Source organism: Herpailurus yagouaroundi, unplaced genomic scaffold (assembly GCF_014898765.1).
Source record: "Herpailurus yagouaroundi ecotype Mexico unplaced genomic scaffold, PumYag 140, whole genome shotgun sequence".
In the NCBI taxonomy this organism is placed as follows: domain Eukaryota; kingdom Metazoa; phylum Chordata; class Mammalia; order Carnivora; family Felidae; genus Herpailurus; species Herpailurus yagouaroundi.
In genome coordinates, this window is record NW_024412395.1 from 70,649,924 (window position 1) to 70,670,385 (window position 20,462).

Below are 20,462 nucleotides of genomic sequence, written 5' to 3' on the forward strand. Positions count from 1 at the left end.
GGGCAGAAGAAGTTACAGAGAGATCCTCTAGAGGGAATGGTCATCTCTGATTCTGCAGTCAGACCTCACCTTGAACACCAGCAACAAGATTTTTTGTAGTTGGTCATGGCAGATGTCTTGGTATTGTGACTTCCTCACCTGGTTCAACAACTTCCCTAGGGCTTATAGACATAGAGACCTCTCCAGGTCTTGGGTATTGGGGGATCCTGCATTAGTAACTAAGGGCAGTATCTGGGCAATGTCACCACTAAAGCAAGGCAAGGATCAGAAAAGATCTGCAGCTTATATACTTGTATTAGCATCCAGTAAAACCCTTCCCCTCCCTCATCACCAGAGAAAACTGAAGGGATGGAACTTCTCTTCATCCTAAACTGCTTTCCCAGACTCAAGTTGGATTCATGGGACTGGAGACTCAGAGCCGGAAAGGATCATAGGACTCACCTAGTCCAAGCCCTTCTAGAGCCCTTGTTTCATGAGATTTTTACCTCTGTACCTACTGTCAGTGCAATTTACCTGAGAATACCACCAGAGAATGATACTGAATTCCTTCCCCTAAGGAGAGGTCGTCCCCGGCAGTGGTACCAACAGCTGTAAACCCCAAAGTTGGGACAGTATTGACATGGCAATCACGAGGCTTCATAATTCATTCCAGGACACCCTGTGAATTGCTGCCGTTCGTGTCTCACCGTTCCTTCCATCTGGTATCTATTGTGACGACTCTTACCTGCCAGAACTCAGGACATTAGCTTATTTGGCTTTTCTCTTAGGCCTTCTTGCTGGTTTTTGACTGATGTAGGTGTGACTCTATCATTCTTGACCTATTCTGAAATCTTTTTTTCTTTTTTTTTTTTTAAAGATTTTATTTTTAAGTAATTCTACATCCAATGTGGGGCTCAAACTTACAACCCCAAGATCAAGAGTCACATGCTCTTCTGACTGAGACAGCCAGGTGCCTCTATTCTGAAATCTTAATACTTAATCCTTCTGGAGCCAAAATCATAAGTAACATGTGAGAAAAAAATCAGAAATGAAACAAATATATACAAACGAGTCTTTTGTTAATGTTATATTAACAGTGGTTTCTTCAAGTGTCTTATCTTGCAAGTTTATCTGAAGCTTTGGTTTTTAGCATTCCAATCAAAACATTCCCAATTGGTGGTGTCATGCCAGTGAAAGGAGAGCTTCAGACTTCAACCATTTCCTGGAAATTGGTCTATACAAAGCTGAAGAAATAAGATATGATTGTTGGCAAAGATCAGTCTTTAAGCTTTTTCATTTGCTTCCTTCTTTTGAGTGTCAAGGGTTTATCCTGTCATTCAGCAGAATATGGAGACTTCATCTAAAATTGGAAAATGAAAATGATTTTTGAGGAAACTATTAGTTTTGCAAATAAGCCATAATTTCTTAGGTAAACAGTCTCTTATCTACTATATACATCATAATATTTCTACCAATTAACTACTAAGTATTCACAAATTTCATCCCACAAAAATGTAATGAGAAAATGCTTGTAAAGTGTAGCAAAAGTTCTCCTATAGCTAAATGATTTAAGACAACTAACACTGAAATAAGCCAGAGGGGACTATGGATTTTCCATCCCTGGAAATCTTCAAGAGAAGGACTAAAACTCACTTGATTTATAACCTGTGTAGAGGAGTAATATTTTCCACCCCAAAATGTGTCTTTTTAGCATGTGGATTATTTTAGGATGATGATGATGATTATTTTTTTAATGTTTATTTATTTTTGAGAGAGACAGAGACAGAATGCTAGTGGGTTAGGGGCAGAGAGAGAGGGAGACACAGAATCCGAAGCAGGCTCCAGGCTCCGAGCCGTCAGCACAGAGCCCGATGCGGGGCTCAAACTCACAGAGCTATGAGATCATGACCTGAGCTGAAGTCAGACGCTCAACCGACTGAGCCACCCAGGTGCCCCTAGGATGATTATTTTTAAGAAACAAAAGGCTCAGGAAGAAACTTTGACTTTCCGCCTGTCTAAAAGTATTTAGATAGAGGACCTGCTCCAGGAAGGGAGCTATCACCATAGATAACTACAGTATAATATGAACTAGGTATGGTAGACAGGGAGGAATGAACACTTTGTTAAAATTCTGCTCTGTGTCCCATCGTTTCCGTACGGTCCAGCAAACATTTATTTATGAAATGTTTACTCTTTTTCATCTTCCTGTGAATTGTCTTCATTCCTTTGAAGTTCCATACTCCTAGCCCCTTTTCCTTGGCTCAGAATGGCATATAAGCCTCAAGTGTCTGACTGTGAGCCTCAAATTCTAATGGCCTCTCTCTTAGTACTTCATTTAGTTAGTAATTATTTGGCTTTCTCCTATTCATCCGTTTCATGTCAATTTAATTCTTAGATTAGCCAAATGAATCTTGATGAGTAAAGTAAAAATTTTTTCTCCCAACACCAGATAGAAATCTCTTGGGGCTCAGGGTCTCTCCAAGATTCTATTATTCTAGTATGTTCATCCGTATGTAAATTGGGGGTTTGAATCACCTGATGGTATTGAGGAACAATAATAGATAAAATGCATCCTAAATCACATTTCGCATTTAAGATTGTGACTCACTTCTCAGGAGGGTATTATTATGCTGCTATTGATTGTAATTCATATACTACTTGAAGACTAATGTAAGTGACAATTAATCAAGAAGAATTGGAATTTGTGACGCTTGAACTAAAATAAATATTGACCAGTGGCCAATGGTGAAAGTAGAGACAAAGAGAACACGAGTGAGGCACAGGAATACTTCACCCTTTAGTGGCTTTTGATGGAAAGAACATAAAGCAGTTCAAATGAGGGAAGGTGTCTGCTTTCAATGCCCATAATGTCAGTGACCCACAGCAACATACAGACACACCCAGTGTTATGCACATGGAATTGTTCCAACAAATGTGTTTTCTCACTTCTCAGGCAGAACTTGAGCCCTTTTGAGTAACAGGTACCACATTTGCTTCATTAGGAGTGCCCCTGACCAGCAATGGAAAAGAAAGGGAACATACTGCAGTTTCAATTGTTGTGGGACTCAGGTTTTCTCTCAGCACTGCATATACACTTGGAGACATGGGAAGAAGATCTGTTGGAGAATGTGGCTCAGTTGAATCACTTCGGCTTAAAGAGATAACAAAGTACATATTGAAAAGTATTAAATGGAACTCATTTCTAGGGCTTCATCTATTTGTCACATGGAGATGCCTAATTCATTGTTTGAAATGAGAGCACTCAGCCTATTATGGAATATACAGCATATAGAAGGGCAACTTTATAATTCCAGTTATGGTAGACTATGGAGCATTCTGAAGAGTCGCTTTATGTATTAAAGAAAATGGGACATTGAGCATTGAAATGCTTTATTGTCAGGTATATGTACTCTGCTCTATCCTTCAATTTCCTGTAGAGAACCTTACTTTTTAAAAAATAAATTCAGTAATAGATATTTTACATGTGGCTAAGGTTACTTACATTGTTGAAATGGGGATAAATACAGATGGAACATAACCTTTGTCCCCCCTTTCTGTTGGTCTTGAGACTAGAAAAGAAAGGCAGGATAAAATGTTACCAATATTACTGATAAAATTATTAAAGAGTCTAGAAAAATATAAGTAATGTTAAAAAGAAGAGAGATAATATGATTGTTTAGCGATTCACAAAAATTTTTAGCTGAATAGATGAAACAGTATTTTAGAGAACCTGAAATGTGCCAGAAGAGAAAAACAAATCTCTTGACAGGCCTAATCTGACTTTGCATATTACTGTCTCCAAAATGCATGGGAAAAATTGAGAGTGAGCTATATTACCTATCTTCTATCTTCTATGTTATGTTTCAGTTTGATTGTAAAGACTGATTTATTTGTGTGCTGGAGAGATTTAAGATAACTCTAGGGCAGCAGCAAGTCACCATCTGGGAGTTAACGACTGCAGGATATTTCACAAGATGGTGCTTGTAGATTTAGTGGCTATCCATGAACATTGTAATGGATCATATACGCTTTTTTAGAGACACAGAATGGTGAACTTACATTACAGTTACATAGCTAATTTTATTTATGTCCTGTCATGTATTTAACAAATATTTACCAATTACTTATTTTGATCAGGTGTTATTTAAGCCCCTTTGCAACCAGGAAAGGCAGGCATGTCAAGACTTGTTATTGGTAGGCCAGCAGTAGTGGGGAATGAAGCACAGACCCCTTTGTCCCCTCCCTGCCAAATAACCATACAATCTGAGTTGTGCGATGATAGTAGGTAAAAAATATAAAGGTTGTAAACCCCAGGCTTCTTTTGCAGAAAACAAACTCGCCTAACTTGTGACAGCTTTCTAATCATTACTTCCTCATTATTTTTCTTCTCCCAAAGTCATAGAGGTGAAGTCAGCACCACTTCTATTTTAGGAAGGAGAAAACTCAAACTCTACAAGTGGCTGTAAGAGGCCACCATGCCATGGTTAAGTCCTGTCACAACTACTGATTACTAACTACTCTGCTGGAGTTGGACAGCCCCAGCCATCCCTCCTCAGAAACTGACACACTACTTCATTTCTAAGGCTTTGACCTCCATGTACCCCCTAGGTCTTACGATGATCAAAGTAAACATAAAAAGAGGAACTTTGTTTACTTTACTCCAGTATGAGGTCATTTTCCAAAATCTGGACAAAACAAGCAAACCGAAAGAAACTAACCTTCGCACGGCTGGGAGCTGTAGTGTTTACCGAAGGCTTTGTCTTTGGGAATGTCAGGATAAAGGAACTTCAGAGGGTTTTCAGGAATGTTTTCAGCCATAATAACCTTGTAGTCTCGAAGGATGTCAGCAAATGGCAGAGCAGACAACCGGCCTTTATTGTAGGGTTCTACAGAGTGGAATCTCACTTCTCCTGGAAAAACAGAAAGGGTGAGGGGCCTCTGGGTGGCTCAGTTGGTTAAGCATCCAGCTCTTGGTTTGGGCCCAGGTCATGATCTCATGGTTCGTGAGATCAAGTCCCACGTCATGCTCTATGCTGAGAGTGTGAAACCTGCTTGGGATTCTCACATGCTGCTTCTCTTTCGCCCCTCCCCCATTCTCCCTCTCTCTCTTTCAAAATAAATAAATAAACTTAAAAAAAAAGGGTGGATGAGGGGAGGAATATTCAGGCTTCTGCAGGGCATTCTTTGCGGGCATTCTTCCTACCCACGTTATCTTTATGTCACTGGCTATAAAACAATGCTAGCCCTTTTCTGCAGTGTGGATGGTACATATGGCCATGTGATAGAGGACACCCACATAGGCTGTGAAAAATTCACGGTTCTCTCTTCTGGGACAACTGTAACAACTAATATTCAAGCTCACCGAACACATGAAAAACAGAACACGCACTACACACTTCTGAAAACTGAAACACCAATAGTCAAAGTCAATACTAACTTCACATGAATAAACAAGAGTAAGCATGTACCATTTTCAGAATGGTCTACCCAGGTGAAAGTTATTCCTCCAAGGTGGCTTTCACTGAATCTTAACAAAAAGGTTCCAGGCATTTTATCCTTTAGCAAGAGTCGTTCCTTCTCTTTGCTAACAAAGCCCATGACATACCTAAAAATAGAACAATGCATAGTTTTATCTGATCAAACACTATGATTTATTACACTTGCATTTATTTCATCCACAAAGAACAGATTTGTACTGAGTGTAATAAAAGTCAATGGAATAGTCTTCTAAGATTAGATATCAGTACTCTGTGAAGAATGTAGGAAACCGAACCATTCCCACCACCCCCCTGACACTAAACATGTTTAAAAAGAAAAGAAAAAGAAGGGAAAAAAACAACAGCATAAAAATAAGAACCTAATGAACTCTTATGGAAAATAGAACCTGTAACTCACCCATCGATCCAAAGAGGAAGAATGTGTTTCTTAATTAGATCTAATATTGCTTCAAGCCATGTCCAGAAGGTAAATGATTTACCAGGTAAGTGTTCCTAGTGGAATAAAAAAACATGTTAGGACAATGATTATTTCAATAGTAATAATCGAATATTATTTCAAATACTTTTTCAATAGTAATTGATATAATAATTCAAGTTTCATTTTTCAATGAAATATTTCCTCTAAGTCAGACAATAGAGTTAAAAAAATAACTGCATCCAGGAAACCTTAAAACCCCAATAATACTATGGAGGCTTAAAAAGAAGAGCTACTAAAAAATGATCTAAATGATATTCTTGTTCCCCTGTTTGTACCTTGCAGAACTTGGCCCAGGTGAGATGACCATCATTGTAGCTAGACTGGACTAAAATGAAAGAAAAGAATGAGATTTTTATTGAACAATTAAACTCTTCAATATGGTGCTCAATTTAGATTTTGCCCAGCCCCTTTCAAGAATTTCTTAAGCACCTGCTATGGGTTTACAGTGTGCTTAATACTAGGAACAGTAAAGATGTAAGATATGAAATTTATCATCTAAGAAAAATTCTTTTTAGTGGAGGAGCTAAGATAGTTTTAGGAAGAGGGTGAGTTTTTAGGACCAGGTCCCCAGTGAATGAATAGGATATAAGTTATCACAGGAGGATGAATAAACCACTCCAGTAGTAAGAATAATGCAGGATGAGGCATAGTGGACATGAACATGGCTTAGGTAGGAGACAGTAAGAGCTGCCTAATGTCGGTAAATAAACATAAATTTATGTAAGTTAGATATAGCCAGATTACCAGGAGTCCTGATTATTGCCATGAAAAGAATGAACTAGAGATCCATTAGGCAATAAGGAGCCTTTGACTACTCTGATCCAGGGAAATGAAAGGATACACAAGTTTCTATCTACATTTTTAAGGAAATTATAACCCACAAGGATAATTTGATAATAATCTGAAAGGGTATGGCCACTATCTGTACTATATATTTAAAAACTTTATTCAATCAACAAATATTTACTGAATGCCTACTATTGAGTTCATAAACTAAAGTTCAAAAAGCATATTTACATTAACTAAATTTTTCAATATTCCCCAAAGGTCTGATTTATTTATTAATTATTTTTTTTCAATAGGTCTGATTTATTTAAATACCTATTGATCATATAGTAGGTACAAGTGGCAACCCAGCATCACTTGCCAAATTACACACGATTTCACTGCTGTTGCTCAAATCCATCTTCGGCCCTACTTTAACTAGAAATGCATACAAATCCAATGCTAAATGTGTTCACCCAGACTTGTCAAAATGTAGATATCTTTTGAAATTCTTTTAGAAAAATCTTACACTATAGTCACTATATGAAGTACCAATGACTATTTTGCAAGTTTAAAAAATACTAGTCAAAACTGAAATTTTCTTGATACGGAGGATTAAGTATTGCATGGGTGGCTTTGAATTTCTAGTAAATTCCCTGGTCCTGGAATCAGCTATTGTCCAGTTGTTAATGACCATTGTGATATTGACATGAAGGATCAAGGCACCATCAAGGCTTCACATCACACTCAGTGGAAATGGCACAGAAACACCCCGGAGACTGGAGAGTGGAATGGAAAGGAAGGGGCTTTGGACCTGGACAGACCTGGCCCGTGTCTTGGCTCTGCTGTGTACTAGCCACGCAGCCGTGGAAAGTCACTTAACGTCTGAAACTAAGTACCCTCATCTATAAAATGTAGAAAACAATGAGATACCCTTTCTGAGGAAAGAAAACATAACATTTAGCTCTGTGCCTCACAATATGGTAGACAGTCAATAAATTATGACTATCATTATTATTATCGGTAGTAGTAATATCACCTTGTTCTTTAAAATACTTGAGTACCCAAAACAGAGGCCAAGTCTTCTACATCTACCAGCTCTCACCTGTAAGCTTCTCTGCCAACATATTGAGTTGATCTGAGTTAAGGCCACGACCTACGTATGATGAAAATTGCCAGCTCATCACTTCCAGGAGTTGACTCAAAGTGGCAGATGGAGGATTATTAAAAAAAACCAAGTTCTGAAATAGAGTTTTTAATGATGATTATATTCATTAATTACATTGAGCACACTATAATTCAATATATAAAGTTCCTGTTTTAAACTCTTTATGCCAATCTAAGTTAATACAGAATATTGTCTCATCTCTCTTGTGCCTTTCATTTTTACTTCTTTAGTTTTTTAAAGTTGGGGTATCTTTTGAACTGCTTTTTTTTAAAGGATTTATTTTATTTTTAGAGAGAGAGAGCATTAATGGGGGAGAGGGGCAGAGAGAGAGAGAGAAAGAGAGAGAGAATCCTAAGCAGGCTCCATGCTCAGCACAGAGCCAGATGCAGGACTCAATCCCACGACCCTGGGATCAGGAATTGATCTGACATCAAGAGTCAGGGGCTTAACCGACAGAGCCACCCAGGTGCACTTCTGTTGTGCTTTTTAATTGAACTGATTTTGTCTTTTCCTAAAGAGTTCCTTAATCTTTGAGTCCAATAACATATATGGCTCCATCTATCCTTGAAAGAATAATTGGGCATCTTTTAAATTTCCATAGACTATGGGCTATCAATTAACTGATATAAGTACTTAACATTGTCCAACAGATCATCGGACAAATACTCTTTTCTGAACTAATAATCTTAAACAAAACCTATATCAAGTTATTAGTTTATCACGGGTTGGTACAAGTTACACCTTGAACAAACAAAGCATCCCACAGCACAAAAATGGTTAAGTCTCAGGCTAAAGAAGGTGACCCTACAATATGAATTCATAATTCACCTGAGTCCTGTTTTATGGATAATAAAGTAGTCTTTTCTTTTGATCTGGACAGCAGCATCTTCTGTGTGATTAACTGCAAACAAGATTGCTTGTACCAGGAACTGGGTCAACATTAATGAGAGAGGAGACTTTATCTCAGAGTACTGGGAAGCAGAAGGTATGAAAGCCAAAAAAGATGTCCTAAGGAGAGTAGCAGGGCAAGAATTAACTAACCTAGTGCAGTGCAGGGAGAAGGCCTTTGGTGAGCGGGAACTAAGCTGGGCAGCAAGAAAAAGAATCAATCCAAGAGATTTCAGAAAATGGGACTGAAAGAAGACACAGCACCCAACCCCAACAAAGAGTGGGAGATAGGAAGGGGAGGAATGGAGAGAGAGAGTTTCTGGAAAGACAGTTTCCCCTGAACCAGAAAATTGTGTCTGGATGAATGACCAAAAAGCATAGAATATAATCAAGGTATAGGAGCTTGGGTTTTGAAGCAGAATAGAATAAAGAAGAGAACCAGAGTTCATTGTTATGCTGAACTCTGTAAGTAGGCTGTGCATCCAAGTTTTAGGAGCTATATATGATCTGCATCTCCAGATTCCTCATCCAGGAGCAGAGTAGAATCTGGGATGGTCAGTATGACAACTTTCGTGGCTTTCTTACAGAAGAAGGATGCTGAGGAAATCTTAGTGCAACAGTACTGTGCCAAGGGCAAAGAAATGACCCATCTTCCCTCCTATATCCTGGAGTTGAATGAAAAGCTCTGAATATGTGTAGCTCACAGTGGGAAATGGCATTTATTTCCAGGGGTGTAGGCTCTTCTTGGCTTTAAAGACCGGGTGGCTTCTCTAATGAGTCCTGTTCTCACTATTATCCTGAGAGGAAGCGAGGTACCATGTACCCTGTGCAGCCTTCCTCTCTACAGTTTATCTGTTTCCTCTCTACAGTTAATCTGTTTCAGATGCCAGGGCACCGGAGGATGAGAAAGAATAAGGCTGAGTCATTTTCCATGTTGTTTCCTTATTAGGCCCACTTTTAAAAAAGAGAAAGAACACTTAGAGCCAACTCATTATGTCTCTTCTTGTTGCTAGAACCCAAGGTAAAAAAAATTCTTCCCTTAAGAGTGAATATTTGCTTTGAATTAGGAAGAAATGTTATTTACATTTGACCTATTTTCTCTAGCTCTTGGTGGTTTCCAGGACAACAACACTGAGGTTTTGTAAGATGGAGCAAAGGGAAGGGCTGACTCATCTTTTTTGCCACTCCCTTCGCTGGTTGTCTTATAAGAAGTGCATCTGTTTTGGGCTTGCTTTGTAACTTAGGGCCACTTTTTAATCTATTTCTCAAATAACCACCAGGTGGCATTAAAACCCAACTTGAGCCTAGAATGGATTAAATCTATAATCAACCTGAAAATATTTATAATCAGAGGGTAGGTTAGGCAAGATTGGTTAATGTTCTAGTCACTTATTTGGAAGCCAATTTTTTACTTTGTAGAAAAGTCTCTTTGGAGGTGTGGCCAAAAGTAAGGAGGTAAACACAGTAGTCAGATACTAAATTCTAGACCAAGAAGTCTCCCCAAGCCCAATTAACAGAGCCACAGGATGGGCTTAGAAGTCTCTGTGATGCACATAGTTGGAAGATGACCAGACCCTCAGAAGAACAAATACCTGCCTGTCAGTTTTGCTAGTTGGAACCCTCCCAGCGTCCAAGCCCATCAGAATATATTGCTTTAAATATAACATGAGAGAGGATTCATACAACTAAATATATTGGAGTTCTGGAATAAAATAACCCAAAAAGTCATGCCAAATTTCATATATATAGATATATGGATACATATTCAAAATTCATATCTATATATCTATATCTATATATATCTTTTGATGCATATGGGTTTTATTGACAATAAAACAAATCAAATATAATTAAAGGAGGAGAAATAGGAATAGAGACTCTACCTGGGAATCATTGGTTGACACATTGTACCAAATGATGGATGCCCAAGCATTAGGTAACTGACTGACATTGGAAATCATCACCACAGGTAATGAGCTGGTCTGGTTTAAAAAAAAAAAAAAAGCACTGTTATTATAGGTAGTTGCACCTTGCACTGATTTTATACTTGACTCTGTCTCCTGAAGGGCTATCTCAAGGGAGCTCCACTCCTTTAATCCTGGTGTCTACACTGCCTTGGATACTAAAATGACTTGTGAAGGTACGGGCACTTTCCGAGCATGTATGAGTCAAAGTACAGGGATGAATGGAGCCATAGAAACAGGAATTCTTTCAGACTGTTTGGTCAGTTAGGTTCTCTAATATCTTCCCTTGACATCATACAGATATTTATATTTTCTCATATATATAGACTAAAATGCAGCTAATTAGAGGTTGTATTGATTTTGCAACTGTCCTCTTAATAAGTTACTTTAAAGAATTTAATTTTAAATTTATCTCTGAAATGGTCAATATATTCAAGTTATGATCTGACAGTCTAATTAATGTCAGTACTAAATATGGGGCGTTTTAACTGCAGAAGATGGAGAGGTGAGCAATTCTGGAGAAACATAGCTGCCTGGTCTGCTGTGGAACTCACCCTAGTAGTACTGGTGCAGAGTTTTCAACCTCATGGAATAAACAGGCTTTCACAGATAGTGTGTGGAACCAATCAGCCTACATTAGTCCCTTCCCCATAACAGGTTAGATCTTTGTAGACAGTAAAATACCCAGCTTAAGAGGTCACAGAAATAGAAGTTTAGGGAAAAGAGATGAGGAAGGCATTTATGGAAACATTTTACAAATTTACATTCATCAAGACAACAAAAGAAAGGCAGGACTTTAAACAGTACATCCCACAAATAAGATCGTATCTGGGGTGTGTAAAACCGTGTTTGTTCATTCATGCACTGGTTCATTCATTTATTTGACAAATGTCAAACAGCTACTATGTGCTAGACATTGAGTGAGTCACTGGTAAGGAGTGACAAAGTCATGATGTCCTGCCTTCAAGCAGCTCAGAGTCAGTCATGTTCAATTTAATCCTCAGAATTTCTTTATTCCTTTTTTGAGCACAACGGTGACTGTTACAAGAGAATCAAAACAATGCACTGTTAAAGTTCCTATCATTTGTCTTTACTCATTACGCTAGAAAAACCTTCTTTCTGAGGGATTTTATGTAAAGGTTAAAATTTTGAAAATACATCACTATGTGACATAGTTTAAGGCTTTCCACTGAGTATTCATAACTCAGAAGAGTCCAGAAAACGAACCAGCAAACATGCAACATGGGTAAGAAATTCAATCTGTATCGAATTGATAATGCCCATGAGATTTTATCATTTATATTTAACCAGAATAGTATACATTCTAACAGTAGAATGTTGACTAATTAGTAACTGACATAATGATTTTCCAAAGTAAAACAACAACAAGAAAAAAATAGAGAATGTACTAAAACCTAGAAAAGACTCAGCTTTCATCTACAAATGACAACAAATTACTAAAAATATTATTAGCAAAGAGTTAATTGATACCTACCTCTAAATCTATGGTCAGGCCATAGAGGCAGATCTGTGTTTCAAAGGTTATAGAATGAAGCTCTTCAGTCACCATGTGACAGCCCTAAGGAAGAAAGAAGTAAGTTGTTATCTTACAAATGCATTCCTGCTATCTATTAGTAGGCCTGCTTCTATACAAATTAATACATTCTTGAATGCCCTAAACATTCCCTATTATGGAACATTCCCTTTTATTATTTGAAGAAGTTATTTAGAGTATTATACAGAGTGAGAAATCTTCATTTCCACAAACAGAATGATTTTAAGTCTCCATAACAATTTAACTTCTGACTCAAAATTCCAGCATATTTTTATCAGTTTAAGTGCAGACAAATAATTATTTATTTTTAATTTTTAAAAATTAGTCCTTTCACCTTACAAACTAGTAATAAAAGTGAGGCATATGTGCGTAGATATAACAGAAACAAGTGAGTATCATAATTAATTTATTTAAAAGCAAGATTTTCCTCTGGTTAAACATGGCAGGTGGAAAACATGTATTTTCCTCTGCTCCCTCCAGAAACTGCAATAAGTTTTGTTAACTTTTTAGTAAAGTAAAACTATAATCTAGATGCCCAATGAGAGGTGGGGGAGTATGGAGTGAGGGTGGCAATGAGGGGCAGTGTCTCTCAGAACAAGGGGTTGGAAGCATTGAGGCCCTGAGGCCAGAGAGTGAAGAGGGCTGAACAGGGGAGTAATTTTGAACCCATGTAATGAGGTCCCCACCCCTCCCTGTCCCTGGAGTGGGACAGAAGGTTACTCTCTAGAGTGGATGAATCAGAGGAGCTAGAGAGGCTATCTGCATTTCAGATCCAAGGCCAAACTGAGGGAAGGGATAAGATACAATGCAGAAAAGAGGAAGATCCTGTAAAAGTCTATGAAGAAGTCTGTGCCCCTTTCTTTGACATCTCCAGGAAAGACACCTGGGAAGTGGACAAGTTCAAGGAGACACCTTACAGACATTGCCTTTGGGGGCCCCCAATAAGACATTCAGATCCTAATAATCACCCTTAAGTCTATAATTCCCAACATGCACATAGAGCTTCCAGACTTTTAGTGCCTTTCTCCTAAATAGCAAACATTTGACAATCACCAAACATGACAAAACCTGTTACATGAATATTGATACAAAAATCAACAAGAAAGAACTCAGAAAAAAGAGATACTGCAAAAAAGCAAATGAAGAGTTTACAAAAAATGTATCAGGGTCAGTTTTACACATTAGCTTAACAAATAAATGGCATAAGAATGGGGCAAATCAACCAATCATAATGGGTGGACATCAGTTGGATACTGATTTGCACAAACCAACTGTAAAAAGATCTTTTTGAGAAAATGGAGAAATTTGAATAATGGAGTTTTATTAAGGAAAGATTTTAAGAAATTGCTATTTTTTTGTTTTTTTTGTGTTAAGTGTACTGTGGTTAAGGTTTTTAAAAACCTCTTATCCAGAAGTTCTGCCTACCAAAATATCAATGAGTAAGATGTTATCCTATCTGGAATTTAAGTACTCCAGAAAAAAAAGTGTGTGTATAGGGGGAAAACAGATGAAATAAGACAGGCAAATGTTAATCATTGTTGAAGTTGAGTGATGTATAAATGGAAGGTTCATTGTATTTCTCTCTCTCCTTTTGTGTGTGTGTGTGTATTCACTAAAAAGCCCAAGATGTTTAAAGCTCTTTATTAATATCCTTAAAGATGTAACAAATATATTACATCAGTGAAACAAGACTAAGATTCTATCAAAAGGAACATTCGGAAAATAATAATTAATAATTAAAAATATAATTAGAGAAATAGACAAGTCAGCAGAAGGACTGGAAACAACGTGAAAGAAATGTCCCAGAAAGTAAAACAAAAAAATGAAGAAATTAAAAAAAATAGGATAGAAAAGATAGTAAAGAATTAATACGCAAACTCCAATAACAAGCTAACAGAAATTCCAGAAAACTAATAGAGAAAATGGAATAGAAAAAAGATCAAAAGCATAACCCAATGATAACACTCATACACTGCTGATGGGAGTTGGTAACATCACTTTACAGAATAATTTCTCAATGTCTAGTAAAGTAGAAAATGCACTTCCTAGGATGATGGTGAAAGGAATTAAAAAAACCCAAAAAATAAAAAAAATAAGTGTGCACAGAATCGTAGGGCAATCAGCCCAAATTAGAGCGAGTGATGGAGGATTTCCAGAGGGATGTTGCGATTGAGTTGTTTGGCCATATTGCAAAAAGTTTTCAAGTTTTGAAGAAGGGTTTTGGGCTATATTAGTGACAGGTACATAAAATAAAGTGATGAAATAAAAAAAATTGAGGCAACTAATAAATCCAGGGAAAATTAAAAGTAATACAAGAATGGAAATACAATTATACTGTGATATATGGTCAGCTGTTAATAATTTTTTTATACTCATAGTAATGTAAACATTGAATATATTGACTAAGCCAAAATATATAATGATACTGTGAAGGTGGGGGGAAATTTACATGTTTGGAGATCTGCTATAAAAGAGCCATAGTTTAACCTTTTATAGAAAGAATTCAGGAGTTAGATATATAATTTTAAAAAAAAAATCAAGAAATGGTAGGGGCGTCTGGGTAGTTCAGTCAGTTAAGAGTCCAACTCTTGATTTTCCTCAGGTCATGATCTCACTGTTGTGAGATTGAGCCCCGCATTGGGTTCGGTGCCAGGCATGGAGCCTGCTTGAGATTCTCTCTCTCTCTTTCTCTTTCTCTCAAAAAATCCTAGTATGATGTTAGTATAATACTTCAACTCAAAAAATGATCACCTCTGAAAAGTGGGTTTAGAGTGGGAAAGAGTGGGACAGAGATTGCTGTTCTCCTTGATGAAATCTTACAGCACCTTGCTATGTGCCCAAGACCAGCAGCACTGTCATATAAAAGCTTGTTAGAAAAATAGGATCTCTGGCCTTATCCTAAGCCTACTGAATCAGATTCTGCATTTTAACAAGAACCTCGGGTGGAATTTGTGAGGCAATGAGTCTCAATGTGCTGTATCCACATTATGTTTAGTCTCAAAAGAGTTGTGGAAAATTTGGAGATGGTATAAAAGCCTTCAACAATTTAAAAAAAAAAGCTTGTGGGAAACTGTAAACAGAAGTGGAATTATTGAGACTAGAAACTCAGGGTAGGATTGGAGGCAGCAGAATCAGCTTTAGGAGAAATGATCTAATATTGAATATGTATTAATAACAAGTTGGAATCTCCTTGTGTTAAGTTTCAAATAATAAAAATAGTTCTAATATGATGATATGAAGGACAATTACATGAAGAAGACTTTCTTGACAATGAGGAATGTTAAACTTAGGATTTGTTCCTGAAAAGGAAGCAGCAAGTTAAAGACCCCTCTCTCCCTTGGGTTAGACCCGTGTGATATCTTACATTGTCTTCAGGTAGCTGGATCCATGGGATTGCTTCTTACTGGGTTACTAGAAATTATGTTAATGGAAATTTTGCTTACAAATCCCTTAGACCATCCCTAAAATTACTCCCAGGACATCCAACGCATGAAATAGCTAGTTTCCCCCCAAACCTCTCCTGTCTTGAAATAAATAAATTGCTGTTTCTTCAGTTGAGCATGAGATGAAGGAGTCAGGTTGTGTTTAGGCACCAAGTTGAACAAAACCGACATTTTTTAAACAACAGAGAATCTCACTGCCCTATATAGGGTATTTACACTATGCAAACCCTGGGACAAACGAAGAATCCACAATTTCATGTTCACTAACGGGTGCCTTTCACATTCTCACTAAGTTCAATGGCAGACAGGATGATATAAGCCTGCATAGAACATTTAAGAGGCTTGAGGCAAGCACAGATGGAGACCCACATACCATATGCCTAAACATTTAACCATTATAAATCAAATTAACAAACTGATATATGATATAGCCTCCTGCCTTGACATCTAAGCTTTCATATTACCTAACTGGCCAGGTTTCAACTCCTCAAAGTTCCATTGGAACATGGTGGCCTGGAGAGAGGTGGGCCAATCTGGACCATTGCCCATTCCCCCCACCCCCACTTCCACCTCTGTGAGAAACCTCACTGACTAGTGTGGCCCATTGGCCTCTGCTTGTGTCTAGAAATATTTGCATTGGTGGTGCCATCTGTGCTTGGGACTCTGGGAAAGCACCCTGCCTTGATCCCACGGACATCTTTCTCAGTAGGGGGGGTGGGCACAGCTGGCAGACAGCTAAAGGGAGCCTTTTTGAGTATGAGGTCCTATCCATCCCCTATACTAATAGCCTCTATAGTCTAATTTATACAATTAAATGTAAATATGATATAATTATTCATGATTATAGATGATTTCCTCAGATCTCTGTGTTATGGCACCTGTGTATTCACACTCCAAAGTGTGAGAAACCAGGACTTCACAGACAGAGCAATGACGCTTAGAGTTGTCCATTAACATTGGGAAAAGGCTTCGTGCTTTGGTTATTACTTTACTGAACTGGAATGTAGATGGTGAGAGGTTTCTTCAGTGATTCAAACTAATATCTAATGATTACTTAAAACCTCTGATGCAGTTGTGAGGCATACTGAGAATGAAATCCAGCAAGGAAGCTGACACACAATACACATGACTGGAGAAAAGTGCTCTGACAAAAGGAAGCGTCATTAACTTTCAAAGCTTGCATGGCCATCAGTCAAAGTCTTTATTACTTTATCAGTGTAGTCCAAGCCAGGGACGCTATTCAATTTCACATTCTCAGGGTCTATTCTTTATAGACTGGGGAAAACATTGTGGGAATGTGCACCGTTAATGGCTGTGTTAAAAGCCATCCTAATCAGCTGAGATGATTATGGATTTAAAACATCCATATATATGATATTTATATTATATGGCACTGAAAATATAAATGGATTGACTTTATTATACTTGTAAAGAAAAGCACACACTGGATAATCTGCTAAGAAACTGGAAAAGTGGCAGAACAGCTTGACCAGGCTCCATCTGGAAAAAAAACACACAACCTCAGGAAAGGTAGGTATAGATGTCACCATATTCTTCTTTTCTCTGCTCAGTGCCAAATAATACACCCTGGAAACCTAGACTATGTTAACAAATAGCTATGGCTTTTGACTTGACAGGAAACCTCCGTTAAGAAAATATGACTGGGATAAAGCTAATTTTCACCTAAATTCCTTGCTTATCTCTTAACAAGCCATAGTCTATGATAATGTTTCATGGGGAAGACTACGTGGAATAGAAAACAATCATCCATTCACCTAGAGTGTATTTGTTGACTACCTATCATGTGCTAGACACTGGCTTAGATGCTGGGAAACATTGATAAAAGGGGAAATGATGGTACAATCACAGGAGATACAGACCCCAATCACAGAATCATAAGAAATAGGTGGAAAATGACAACTAATTCTCAGCCTCACACAGTAAAATAAGGGAACTGTGTGGAGGGTGCCACATAAAAAGTTAACGTTTTTAGTGTTATCCTTGTACTGACGTCTCTTCTAAAAAGTGTTGCAACTTCTTAAATTGTTCAGAAGGAAATTAACTTCCTGTGACAATGCATGGGCTAGTTGGCGTGTGAGTAGTGGATCTGTGTCTGAGAACCCTGAACCTTGAAAGAACATCTGTTTGGCTATTCTGTTCAATGAAACTCAAGTCACCCAGGCTTTACTAATAGCTTCTTTGTGCTTCATGACTTTCCACCACATAAACAAAATTACCCAACACCTCAGTCTAAGACTAAAGCTGTCATTTATCAGTTAAAGCCTACCAACAAAGAGCAAACTCAAGAGACTGCAATTCCAGCTTTCCTGTTCGAACAGTTTCCACATTTCAACAATCACTCTCTAGTCAGCATTTTGCCAGATAAGGACCTCTGGGAAAGTCTCCTTCCTGGGAATGTTTATCGTATAGGGATGAACTGATTCCTTCCAAGTTTGGCCACTTGGTAGGTGATGAAATTGTTTCTTCACAGTGGTTCTTCCAAGGAAAAGAACAAAGGTGGGAGAAAGAAGGAGTAATTGTTAACCTTGATTCTGTGACAGCGTGTCTACAGATTTCCCAAGGGATGTTGTGAAATTCCAAAGCAAATTTTTGAAATTAAACTCATTTTTTTTTCAAAAAAGTAAAGCTCCTACGCCATGTTGCACTCTTGCAGATTATAGAACCTTAGTCAAAAAAGCTTCAGAAATTGTCTAACTCCAATGGTTTTCAAATGTTTTTTTAACCTTGAAACACATTCTTGAAAAGAAATTTTCCATCTGGGTTCCAGCCTGTAAAATATATAAAACAGAGCTATCTTGACTAAAACCGGGGTGGGGGACCCAGAGCTCCACCATTCACCCCCCCACCCCCCATAATCCGGAGGTGACTTCTAAGGTACCTCTTTGGTCCTTTTGGGATGGTATGGGTTTAATGCAACTTCTTCCCTTCACCCAGTCCTATAGCCAGGATCCCTGTACAACCAGACTGATCACCTCTTTTTGGATAATGTGAGTCAAAGAGGCATGGGGGTGCTAGGGAGGTCTGGAGTGGTGCCCCTGGGGAAACTATCATTCATGACATCTTGGTCTGTTCTCAATCATTTAGTAATCATTCAGTCCAAGTTCTGACAACCACAAAAGCAGAACTGAGGGGCCCCTGTGTGCCCCGTGTGTGTGTGTGTGCGTGTGTGTGTGTGTGTCTGTGTATGCACGCGTGCCTATCAGACAGGGGGTGGGGACATGTGGGGTGGTAGTAGGAACCCGAGATATGTGATCCTATAAGAAGGCACACACACATGGTGCTTTGAGGTTTCAGGGACATGGGGCCAGAGAGGGATGTGCTCAGGGGCCCTAGAAAAGGAACATCTGCAGCCGAGCACTTTGGCAGCGGGCAGAGAAGGATAAGGATCAGCAGTTTGTCCTGTCAGGTACCATCTTTACAGTCATTTCTCCACTTGTGTAAATACCTGTTCTTTACAAAGGGGCAGCCTGGAGGGCTGATCAGGAAGAGCCATAGCAGACATCTATCGCACAGCACAGCACATCACAGTTGATTCTCACACATACCATGTCATTTGGTCCTCTTAACAACCCTCTAAGTGCAGATCAACATGATGCCCATTTTACAGATTAGGAATTGGGAGTTAGTGAGGGTAAGTGGCTTGAGCCAGGTCAGTTGGCTATAGGGGGCAGACCCCAACATGTTGCTATTTCCATCCCCCCACTGATGCACGTTAAACATAAGGGAGAGGTCAAAAACTACATTTTCTGAGAAAGAATTCTTTTAAATTTCTTCTAAACTTTATAAGGATTCTGGCTGAGGTAGCTACGTGATTTCTGCGTGGGTGGGTACAGTGAGAACAGTAACAGCAGCGGCTGGAGTAGAGAAAGGATGAGATGCTCCTCACACACCTGCAAAGACCTCCCTTCTTGGAATCCCAGCAAACGGAGGGAACATGATGAGGCAAGGGGCAGGAGGAGGACAAAGATCAGTGCCAAGCGATAATGCTTCTCCCAGGGCAGATCTTCCGATCCCAGAGGCAGCATTGCCTAGTGGCCAAGAACATGGATATGGGAGCCATGCTTTGAATCTTGGCCTGACCGTTCTGTGCCTCAGTTTCCCTAACTAAAATAAGTACACTAATAGCATCTGCTTCATAGCACTGTTGCAAGAATTACATAAATCAATGTCAGTGAAGCTCTTAGTGCCCAGTATATAGTAAATGCCACAGGAGGATTTGTTAAATAAGTTCTTATCGGGCTGTGAACTCCTGCTGCAGGTGCTCACAGATAAGGAACAACTACTATTTGAAATTTGAAAATGAGGTATCATATCCTACCTTCCTGTTTTCCTGACATTTTGATTACTACAATCTTTGGCCCTATGACTTTATGAACTCCATTTTATCACTAGATCTTCCCCAGGCTCTTTCCTGACTTCCTTTGATCACTCCTACTGCCTGGCCAACCCCTTGGGTTTTTTTTGTTTGTTTGTTTTCTTTTTGGCCCAACTTTCTGAGCCCACTTTGTATATTTTGTGACTTCTCGGTTATTCCTGTAGTACATAAAACAACTTTCAGGTCTATGGTTTATTTTAAATGTACCTAGGAGTCATATTACAATTCCATCAACAGGGGGAGCTCAAGGAATAGCTTAAATCAAATTTTCTTGCTCTAGCAAACTTAGGGGGAAAAAAGGAAGAATACAATCATTCTGACACAACAG

The 20,462-nt window shown here is 38.5% G+C and overlaps 1 protein-coding gene across 8 annotated transcripts in view; it reads right to left on the reverse strand.

Annotated features, from left to right (window-relative positions):
* Positions 1–1,039: 1,039 nt before the first annotated feature.
* STAT4 (signal transducer and activator of transcription 4) overlaps positions 1,040–20,462 on the reverse strand; it is a 118,798-nt gene continuing 99,375 nt past the window's right edge. For 5 of the 8 annotated variants that reach the window (XM_040475683.1, XM_040475684.1, XM_040475686.1 and 2 more), the window contains 9 exons: positions 12,236–12,319; positions 10,660–10,758; positions 7,826–7,961; positions 6,231–6,280; positions 5,875–5,969; positions 5,448–5,584; positions 4,698–4,889; positions 3,482–3,548; positions 2,914–3,130 (listed from right to left, as the gene is read on the reverse strand). In XM_040475683.1, the coding sequence (XP_040331617.1) occupies positions 2,929–3,130; positions 3,482–3,548; positions 4,698–4,889; positions 5,448–5,584; positions 5,875–5,969; positions 6,231–6,280; positions 7,826–7,961; positions 10,660–10,758; positions 12,236–12,319 (1,062 nt within the window). In that variant the 3' untranslated portion in view covers positions 2,914–2,928. Of the gene's footprint in view, positions 1,340–2,913; positions 3,131–3,481; positions 3,549–4,697; positions 4,890–5,447; positions 5,585–5,874; positions 5,970–6,230; positions 6,281–7,825; positions 7,962–10,659; positions 10,759–12,235; positions 12,320–20,462 lie in introns of those variants that run through there. The other 3 variants (XM_040475689.1, XM_040475688.1, XM_040475690.1) reach the window with 3 other exon arrangements.